Raw genomic sequence first — 10,418 nt, 5'->3', positions numbered from 1 at the left:
CATTATGATTAGAAATTGTATCCAACATCAGCCAGTTAAGATATACTTTAAACTTTAAAAATTATTTGTGAATACAACTTCTTCTATACTACAAGGCAAGCTTTTCTCTTCCCAGAAGCACATTTAGCCATCATTCCATCCTGTGTTTGTTTGCAATAGCTGGTGGGAGTGGTGTGGAGGTAGGGCTTTTACTGGATTCCTTCCTCTGCCCACAGCTCTGCTCCCCCAAACCCCTAGCAGACTCCAACCATATCAACCATGAAGGGACACTACACTATCTGGGCACTGCTCTTGGTTCTGTGTGGACTGCTGCCGTTATACACACAGGGTGGACAACAGATGCCAAAACTTTCAGACAAGAAGCTGTGTGCTGATGCAGAATGCAGCCGTGAGTAGTAATGTGTAACAAAACTACAGTATTTGTACTGCCAGGTGTCAGTACTTTTGTGTGACAAGATTTTTGCATTGGTATACTGCTATGTTGTTTGGTTGTTACAAGTAGAATTATTGAATATCATGAATGCTACGGTATATCTTTTGATATTGGTGCAAAATAAAAGCCGATACAATTCTCTAGTATTTTTCTGGAGCAGGAATGCTGGATTTCAGTTCTACTGTGGGTTATTAAGGAACATTTCACCCCGAACAATATTTATAATCAACATGTGAGCTTCAATGGAATCCAGTATTTATTTTGTAATGAATAAACAAGTTCTTTCATCAACAAGTTGGTGTATTTTCACTTTGGTGAATGGTTTCCTACATTACCCACAATTCCGTTCAATTCCTGATAGTAGTGCCAATCAGATTTAGCCTTCAATTCATCTCTACATAAAGAGAGTCATGCAGCAGTTCTTCAGTCCTTTAGTCTGTCCAGTTATTTCACTTCCATGTCTGTACACTCTGCTGAAACAGATCAGCTTCCAAAGCTTCAGCATTCATGCTAATACCACCGTTAACGTCATCACATACCTAGATCGCTAACTAGCCAAGCTAAGTTTCTGCCATAACTCGGTGAAATTAGTGAATGAGAAAAGTAGCTCTTGCTCTTTTTTCAGGAGCTAACATTATCACTTATGATTGAAACTTGTTAAATATTTTCTCTCCTATTACGGATTTTTTCAACATAAACATATGTTTAGGGATTTTCTCTGCGTTTCATGGTGGACCTTTCTTTTAAGTGGCTAATATGGAACACTTATTTTCCACCAGATCCCATCCTTATTGCCAAAGCCATCCAGGATTATTATCCCCAGGACTGTCGCTTCATTCCCATCCACCAAGGCCAACTCGTCTATGTCTATTCCATGCTGAAAGACCGGGGCAACCTCTTTTGGTCTGGCAGTGTAAGTTTTCGGATCGTAACACTTTACAGAGCATTATTTTATACTTATTGATAAATAAGTTTTATTACAACGTCTGAGTGTGATTGACCGTAGACCATGCTAGGAGCAGCTTATGTGGGACACAGAGAAGCAAAGTTTGTTCGTGATTCTTTGCAAAAATAAAAAAATAACCACATATATGTATGTCTATCAGGTCCAGGGATCATACTATGGAGACCAGGAGGCTCGGCTTGGCCATTTCCCCAGCAGCGTAGTTGAAGAGACCCACGCTTTAATGCCAGCTGAAGTTGAGGTCAAAACAAACGTATGTATTGCATGCTTTTTAGTACACGTTCTGAGTTTTTAACTAACAAGAAATGATGCAAACTGGTTTTATTTATTTATTTATTTTTTCAGAAATGGGACTTCTACTGCCGCTGAGATGCTGACATCCTCCAATGAGAGAACATTATTTTCTTGCACTTTACAAGTTCTGCTAGCATGGCATGCATTGTTTTTCTAACACACTGGCTTATGGACCGGCTTCCTTAAAAACTCATTACTCTAGAACAATTAAGAAAAAAAATCATGTTTTAATTAAGCTTAATTAAAAAAAAAGTAGCTACAACTTTTTATATTGTTTAATATCAAATAAACGCCAGCTGCTACTAACGACTTCCGGGTTGTTACTTGTGTCACGTGACGATAAACAACAACAACCGCAACCAGTGACAAGGGCTGCGTCTAAAATGGCGTCAATTTTTTAAAACTATAAGCGCACTATTTAAGCTGTAAAAGCAGTTCCAATAAGTGCACTTGTTTAAGAAGGTGGGAAGCCATTTAGGATTTGGCCGAGCTCCGCGCGAGCTTCTGTAGTAGCCATAGGAACGAATGATGACAACACAAGGTGCGCGAGAGCCTTCTTCCTCTCTTCAGGGAGTTTCAAATCCAAAGAAGCACTTCGTATTTTATTTTTTATTATTTTAATTTCCGTCCGTGTGTTAAAGTAACCTAAAAAAACACTATTTTTTTTCCAAAATAAATAAATAAATACATTTTTAATCACCTAACTATCCAGGGATGGAAACCAGTTCACCTTTTTATTATATGCTTCCGGCTTCCGGTCACGGTGAAGTTTGGCGCGATTTCACAGAAGAAGCCAAGTTTCGCCAATATGGCTGGCGCTGCTCTACTAATGAGGAGGATTATTCAACCACTACCCTGATGGGAAACTGGTCGGAAAAAAGATTCGACACTGGGAGAGCGAAAGCGTTACGACGCCCTCTGCCGTCTCAGGTTTGTACTGCAGTAATAGCAAACGGACCAACAGCAGGAAAAGGGTAAATGCTTAATTAACCCTGATACACTATATAGCCAGTAAAAAGTAGTAGAAAGCCTTCACTGAAGACTGGGTTAATAAATCCCAGAGCCATGGTTTCGCCTGGTTTCCCACTGAAGCTAAGCAGGGGTGAGCCTGGTCAGTACCCGGATGGAAGACCTCCTGGGGAAACAAAGGTTGCTGCTTGAAGTGGTATTAGTGAGGCCAGCGGGGGGCGCTCACCCAGTGGTCTGTGTGGGTTCAACCACACTGTGCTGAAGGTTCCTATAACATCACGTCCCAAAGTGTTTTATTCCCCTTATACCACAGTGATTTGCCAGACATGATGTTTTTTTTTCAAGTCATGCTTTTAACCACATAACTCCTCTGTCCTAACGACCATGGTGGAAAGAAACCTTCATCATATCAATGATCATAAGTTGTTCTTTGTTATATAACACATTGTTTTAATCTGTTTTTATGATTATTCTTATGATTATGTACAGTGTTTGTTTACCATACCAAGTTGTTATTATAGAATCGATGCCGCTGTAAACCTGTGATCTGAATTACAACTGGCATTATTGTCAAATCTGCTTTTCTGTCAAATGAACCAACGCCTTCGGAGATTTCAACAGCACCATGATATAACATGGTATACCTGGTTTGACCTTCGAATCCTTCATGTGTAAAGCACTTTGAGACTTTGAACTCGAAATGAAAATAGCTATATAAATAAACATTACGTTACATTCCCTGCAGGAACAGTATAGAAGTGGTAATTATTGGTGACTGGACTTTATCTTCACCATTTATCAAAGAGATATAATCAGTTTTACTGAATGGTGGGAAAATCCAATGCCTTTAAACCCTGTGTTTGATTCATACCCGTGACATCATTTGAGAGCTGAGCATAAATAAACAGCATGGCTCAATAGGTAACGGGTGGCGTAGTAGACTGCCCTTCCTACTACTGTTTCAGTTTGACGTCAACGAACTCCAGTGTCATGCAAGTCTTGTGACATCACAGGCGTGTGTGTATAAAAAGCAGGGATTTTCCAGCATTTGAGAACTGATAAACGAATAAGCGCCAAAATGTATTGATTTAAACAAAAAAAAAAGTCCAGTCACAAGACTTAAATTGTACAGGAGGACATTTAACCTGACCCAGTTGACTGAAGCTTTTTGCAGATGTTGTTGTTGTTGTTGTTGTTTTCAAAAGCATCACATAAAATTTATTCCTGCAGTTCTCTCACTACTATGACACCACATACTCCTCCTCTTACAACAAGGAAGAGAAATCTCCTGTTTACAGATGTGAGTTGTCTTTCATATATATGTTTTAATTAATTTGTTAAGACACTAATGAATTAAATGGGTGTCTGTTTCAGTCTGACGGATAAACAGGACCAGTTTATTTCGATTGTTTTGTGTTGTTACAGCTTTTAAGAAAGAGCCCAGAAGCTTCCCGGGTCATCAGCCCGAACTGGACCCACCTCACACCAAACGTGTGCCGAACTCCTGCTACAGATTGGACTTCGGTGGGCGCCACTCATCTGGACAGACCAAAGTAATCCAGGAAAATATTAGCAGGGAGCTGGACTCATGCATTGCTTCCAAAAACTGCTCTACAGCTTCTCAGTAAAGTCGAGTCTTCCTTCCGCGTACATGTCCGTGTTGTGTGAAGAGCGCATAACTTATTCTGTTAAAGATGTTACAAGTGCAATCGTTGATTATTTTTGTTTCTTACTAGAACAACTAACCTTGGAAATACAAGTGTATTATCTGTCTGGTCTGGTCTGGTATGTTTACATGGCCCTCTGGTCAATCTTTTTATAGACAATGCCCAGCACTGCTTAATTCCACCCCCATTCTCAGTCTGTGAGCAAAAAAAAAAAAAATCACACCATGCTTCCAAAAATTTAATGACAAGAAACATAGTAAAACTAGAATAAATGCTCGCACTGGACACGTATGTAAGTGCACTCTGTATAAAGTGTTTATAGAAGTGTATGCAGTGCTAGCTAACTACTTAACACGGGTAGTGATGGTCAGCTGTAAACCTTAAGGGAACGCATTACAAAGAAAAACATTGGGGATTCACTCTGATTGATTCACTAGCGAAATCAAAGCTCACTCATGACGATTGTGATCAGTTAACTGTGTTAGAATTGTTATATGCTGGGTATTAAACAGCATGGCACATAGAGTACTGTGCAAACTGAAAAGTGTTCTCTTTGGAAAAATAACTATGTATTTGAATGAATGTGTTTTAGGTAAGTTTAAGGGGCTTAGGTTTAATCCTCAGCTCAAGCATTTCACCGCTGTCCATGAGGGTTTCCTCTTGAGTCCTCCCACCTCTCAAAAACATGTCAGTAGGTGGATTGGATGTGTTTTATTGCCCTTAATTGTGAATGTATGTTCTCCGAGGTGAATAAATGACAAAATAAAATTATTTACAGTGGCAAGAAAAAGTATGTGAACCTTTTGGAATTTCATGGTTTTCTGAATAAATTTGTCATCTTAGTCAAGGGTACTGACAAATATAATGTGTCTAAAATAATAACACACAAAAAAATTCTGATCTTTCATGTCTTTATTGAGAACAACCAAAAAAATCTCATAGTGTTTGTCATTGTTTTAATGGTTATAATGGGAATTGTGTTGGTTTGAATGAAACTGTAATGGTCCCTGTGAGTCTCTACTGGACTCTACTTTGTTGTCCTTCTATTGGTAACATGTTATGTCTAGTGGATACCATTAAGAACCAGTAATGGTCATAGTTTAAAATGGTTAGCTGGTGGTTTGTAATTGACAGATTTTTTTTTTTTTTTTTTGTTAGGGTAAAAATAACCCGGAAAATACAAACCCATTTATGAAATAAAATGAACCCAGAATTTTTTTTGTAAAAATGAAACTGTCTTTTGGGTTGAAAAAACAACCCGCTTTGCAGGGTTAAAATGAACAACCCAACTTGATGGGTTAGATTAACCCAGAATGTGTTCTGTCCCATATTTACCCAGCCGTTGGGCTGAAAATAACCCAATTTGGGTCGTTTTAAACCCTTTGTTTGGACAAACATCCGTTAAACGTATAAATGTGAATATTTGCTTTAGTATCCTGCCTGACAGTTATTCGTTCTGTTATATCACAGGGTTTTTTTTGTTTTTTTTTTACTTAGTCAAAGTCTATAATGTCTGATTCAAGTGATGTTCTTCATGGTCTTGTTTGTATAGTTCATGCTTTACGTGTCACTAAAGAAGAACCGCGACACGGTAAACGTTCATTTGATGTACCTTTTTATTTTCTAGGGAAAACCCCTACAATTAAGCAGGCCATCGTCTCATTCACAGCAGGTGATGCAACAGTTTGCTGGTGTTTCAGTTGCAGTAGTTTTGCAGGTCTTGTAAGCTGCAGGGTTTATGGCAGCACAGCTCCACAATGCCTCTCTTCACCATCAGCTCACTGTACTCTTTATAGGGGTATTCAGCCAGCTCGCCCTCCGGAGCAGATTTCGGGGGAAGGAACCCTGGAAAAAGACCTCATAAATCAGTCATCCAAAAACGATGGGTCCATTTTGAATCTGAGGATAAACACTGGAAGGAATCTCATTTAAACGTGAATTCTTCCTTACCCAGCAGAGGATTCACCTCTCTTTTAGGGTTGTAGAAGAACCCGTTAGGGCCGCAGACTAGGTACAGGGCTTCAACCAGGTGAGAACCACACAGGTGTTGGGGTGCCACAGCATTGACTCCTGCACTGTAGAACGCCAGCAAGAACAGCAGAACACCACCCTGGAGCCAAATCGCCATTGTCTGAGTGACACAGAGGGGCAGGAACAAGAAAAGAAGAACACTGTATTTGATCAGACACCGTGTAACTAAAGTAAACTATCCCCACTTGGGATGAGGTGGAGACCCAACAGGAAGCAGACAGACACATCACGAAGTGTTTTATTTCTCATTATATATAATTATAAAATATCATGTTACACATATCACATTATAATGTCATTTTACAGATAATTGTCTACCTGAGAAACAAGTTAGTTCCTGGGTTAAAGCAGCTATAAGCAACAATTCTCTCGAAGGTTAAAATTGTTTAGGAGTTAGGGCTCTTACAAATTTGTAAGAAATCGAGTCAAATCTTATTTTACAGCCGAAATCTTTCATGTTTCTTTCCTTTTAGAAGAAACGCTCTCGAAAGGAAAACCCGATATGTTTTATTTGATCCCGATCCCACATCTGTACGTCACTGTTCGAGATATTCGCATCCGCTAATAATCTATACCAAAGTATAACAGAAAATGTAAATATCTTTAAAGCAGTATAGGGTTTGGCTAGCTCTTCCGAACATATCCACAACCCAAAAGAACCGTTAAATAAATAAATAATAGAGATGTGATTGTTTTACCTGTATTAGTTGACAGAGGAGACGCTCTGCGAAGGTGGTTGGAGACGCTGAGAGATCAGAGATGGTTGAGGACGAGCCGTGGCTCTTCTCCACCTTTATACCTGAGCAGGTCGGCTTCGTCAGCGGAAAAACAGCGCATCAGAGGTGCACAGAGCCTCTAATGCTGTTAAGTGGCTGTCCAATCGCACATGCCACATTAGCTGTGTTTGTTCTAGCTAATTCACTTTTACGCCTGAACAGACTCGACTTCCAGAGCAGACGCCCGCTTCTTCGGAAAAGTCGCGTGAACGTAGGCGTACGCCTTCCAGCGTGCATTCGGAGAACTTCACTTCAAATCAGTTCGGGAATAAAAGTTCATCAGAGCGAACGGAACCCTGAATCATGTGTCCAGCAAAGTGCTACAATTATTGGGGATTAAAAACAACAACAACAACAACACCCTAGTAAACAGGGTGCTTGCTTCAGAGGGTAACAGAAGGTGACAGCTGTTGGGTGTAATTTGTGAAGATGTTTTTCCTGGACCAGAAACCAGGCAAAACCATTAATGAGCTCCACAAACACGGGCGATACGACACGTGTTAGTGTTTCCTGCGCTCGGGCGAAAGGTTGATGACCAAACTGTATTGGTAAAAATGAACATCTAACATTTATAAAAGCACATCGGGATCCATCAGGCATAGTTAGATAGTCGCATTTGATTTGTTTTATTTGTTATAACTTTGTTAAAGTGGTGGAAATCACAGCACACCATTATCGAACGTATTTATTATTTATTATAGCTGTTCTTATAGTTAGGATCCTGTTTTACTGGACAACTGAATGGGTTTAACTCAACTGAGCAACTCGTGAACTTGAAGACCTTCTTAACTTCCTGTAGACTGCAGTATAAATAATTTATTCACTCGAATCAAATGACAGGAAACATCTAATTTCTCCTGATTCGTTCGACTCAAATCATTTCTCCTGATTCATTCGACTCAAATCATTTCTCCTGATTCATTCGACTCAAATCATTTCTCCTGATTCATTCGACTCAAATCATTTCTCCTGATTCATTCGACTCAAATCATTTCTCCTGATCCTAGTCCTTGGAATTATTTATTTATTTATTTTTTAAAGATAGCCCGGTCTAAATGTTGAGAACCTTACAGAGTAATGCACTTGTTCATGTGAGCAAGATCATACTTCTGAGCATTTATTTTTATTGTCTGCTATGTAAAAGTTGATGTCTGTCCTAGACTAAACAAACATTCTCATCTGAAACACATTGACACTAGTACCTATGGGTTGAACTACTGACTAAGGACAGAGTGAAACGCCCCCTACTGGTTTCTTGAAAATTAATAAATAATGTTTGCTGATTGTCATGGACTGTATTATATAATGTCAGTGAGTCTGGTCTTGTTCTTTGTCTCGTCACATCAGGTGCAGGTGCAGCCTCACGCCAAATGTATACAACAGGTAAGACTGATTAGCTCTGAGTTTAACATCTTACCCACTGTAAGCAAGACACTCCAGAACCTCTCACACATTAGACCCTACTACTGCAATCTTTTCACTGTACTGACCCAGTTTTCTTAAGCAGGGCACAGCGACACATCCAAATATTTTTTAGGCTGTTGAACTTTTCTATGGAATTCTTTAAATGGAATACTACAAATCTAACAATTTCCTATAAATATTACTGGTGCATGTATGAAAATAGTTCTCCATGGGCCTTATAGGTTCATATGATTTCCCACGTAATCCAATTCATGTGAACACCGGATGAATCCTGTTGCAGTGGAAATGTGGTGCTGTTTACAATCATTTGATTATCATCTGTATTTCAGGTGCTGACTTCGTGCATAAACACAGAGAAACACTGATTCAGAGATTTAATTCAGTAATGGAGGTTGCAGACTGTCTAAACAGCAAGAACATGATTACTGTTGAAATGTACAATAACATTCAGGCTAAGCCAACACCTCAGGATCAAATGAGAGAATTGTACACATGTCTCGAGTCAGGGGGAAGAGCTGCGAAAGAAGAATTCTATGACATCCTTGAAAGGAGGCACAGTGGGTTAGTAGACGATTTGAAGTCTGAATTAGATCAGGCATAGTCAACACTTAATGGAGTAAATCTCACATGCTGAGTAAACGACATACACACCCACACATTATGCTGTATTTTATTTTTCTCACTGCTATTGTGAATATGACATATAAAAGTAAATCTTACAACTTTATTTTCAAGTAATTTCCACATCTGGGTGATATAAAAAAGGTGTACATTTGTGGTTATTCTGATTATTGTGTGATTATTCGAGTATTTTTATTTCCAGAGGTTTGATGAAGTACTTCATATGGACAGTTTAATTATTGTAGACTATATTGTATCATATTTTTAATTGCTGTATCTGAATTTTTAGAGCAGGGGTGTCAAACTCTTTTTAATTACAAACAAATCTCTTTATTTACTTTATTGCTGATACTGAGAGACACCTTAAAGCGACATATTTTCAGTTTGTTAATGAATAATTACACTTCATTAGCATAGTGTCAGTATCTGACTTTGTGGCCCTGTGTTTATAGCTCTATTTTGCCCCCTAGTGGAATAACAGAGACTAACACTTCCTGAAATCTCAAGTACACAAAACATTTATAAGTTATTTACACATGTATGAATTTTGTCTCATTGCCTTTGCTTTAAATGATCATATAGAGAGTTTATATACAGCTACTGCTGTTACTACTGCTTTTAATATTACTATTATAATGGCTACTACTGCTGCGACTACAGATATTAATATTATAAATACTACACCGCCTAATAAAAAGATCTGTAGTACAACTAAGGCAATTACTGGTAACAATTTTAATACTAAAAGCAATACTACTACTACTACTACTACTACTACTACTACTAATAATAATTATAATATAATAATAATTATTATTGCTGTTGTTATTGCGGTTATTATTATTATTATTATTATTATTATTATTATTATTATTATTAGTAGTAGTAGTAGTAGTAGTATATTTGAAATAAATAATTATAGCATCTTTACTTCTACAACATGCAACGTGCATGTGCTACTACTAAGGTTATTCCTTAATACTACTACTAATACTCATTTTTATACTGCTACTTATAATACTATTGCTACTAATCATATATAGACTTTTATTAATACTTATAACACTAGTATGGTTACTTATTTTTAACTATATATAAGATTATTGGGATTAGTGTGTAGTTCTGAAAATGTAAATGTAGTTCTGCTGTTCATAAGTGTATTAATAAAGGATCTTAAAGGCTTAATCCTGGAGTATACTGCCGCTGTATTGTTGTCTTCATCTTGCTTACATCACACA

At 38.1% G+C, this 10,418-nt stretch overlaps 3 protein-coding genes across 4 annotated transcripts; 2 read left to right on the top strand and 1 right to left on the bottom strand.

Moving 5' to 3' along the window:
- Positions 1 to 18: 18 nt before the first annotated feature.
- Positions 19 to 2,043, top strand: mia (MIA SH3 domain containing). The gene is made up of 4 exons (XM_053617444.1): positions 19 to 388; positions 1,213 to 1,346; positions 1,540 to 1,650; positions 1,743 to 2,043. The coding sequence occupies exons 1-4, from the start codon at positions 259 to 261 to the stop codon at positions 1,764 to 1,766; spliced, it is 399 nt and encodes a 132-aa protein (XP_053473419.1). The 5' UTR covers positions 19 to 258; the 3' UTR covers positions 1,767 to 2,043.
- Positions 2,044 to 2,050: 7 nt separating this feature from the next.
- On the top strand, positions 2,051 to 5,993 carry cfap68 (cilia and flagella associated protein 68). Of its 2 annotated transcripts, none has more exons than XM_053617441.1 (4): positions 2,051 to 2,232; positions 2,404 to 2,621; positions 3,891 to 3,960; positions 4,086 to 5,993. In XM_053617441.1, the coding sequence occupies exons 1-4, from the start codon at positions 2,217 to 2,219 to the stop codon at positions 4,286 to 4,288; spliced, it is 507 nt and encodes a 168-aa protein (XP_053473416.1). In that variant the 5' UTR covers positions 2,051 to 2,216; the 3' UTR covers positions 4,289 to 5,993. The 2 variants fall into 2 exon arrangements, with proteins under 2 accessions (XP_053473416.1, XP_053473417.1); XM_053617442.1 differs by having other exon boundaries at positions 2,051 to 2,288.
- On the bottom strand, positions 5,989 to 7,076 carry LOC128603190 (insulin-like). The gene is made up of 3 exons (XM_053617446.1): positions 7,057 to 7,076; positions 6,278 to 6,458; positions 5,989 to 6,172 (listed from the first exon to the last, which is right to left on the bottom strand). Exons 2-3 carry the CDS (start codon positions 6,453 to 6,455, stop codon positions 6,024 to 6,026), a joined length of 327 nt encoding a protein of 108 aa, XP_053473421.1. The 5' UTR covers positions 6,456 to 6,458; positions 7,057 to 7,076; the 3' UTR covers positions 5,989 to 6,023.
- Positions 7,077 to 10,418: the final 3,342 nt, after the last annotated feature.

This window comes from Ictalurus furcatus, chromosome 28 (genome assembly GCF_023375685.1).
Source record: "Ictalurus furcatus strain D&B chromosome 28, Billie_1.0, whole genome shotgun sequence".
In the NCBI taxonomy this organism is placed as follows: domain Eukaryota; kingdom Metazoa; phylum Chordata; class Actinopteri; order Siluriformes; family Ictaluridae; genus Ictalurus; species Ictalurus furcatus.
Note: the sequence above shows the minus strand (reverse complement) of the source record. Positions and strands in the feature narration are given on the sequence as shown.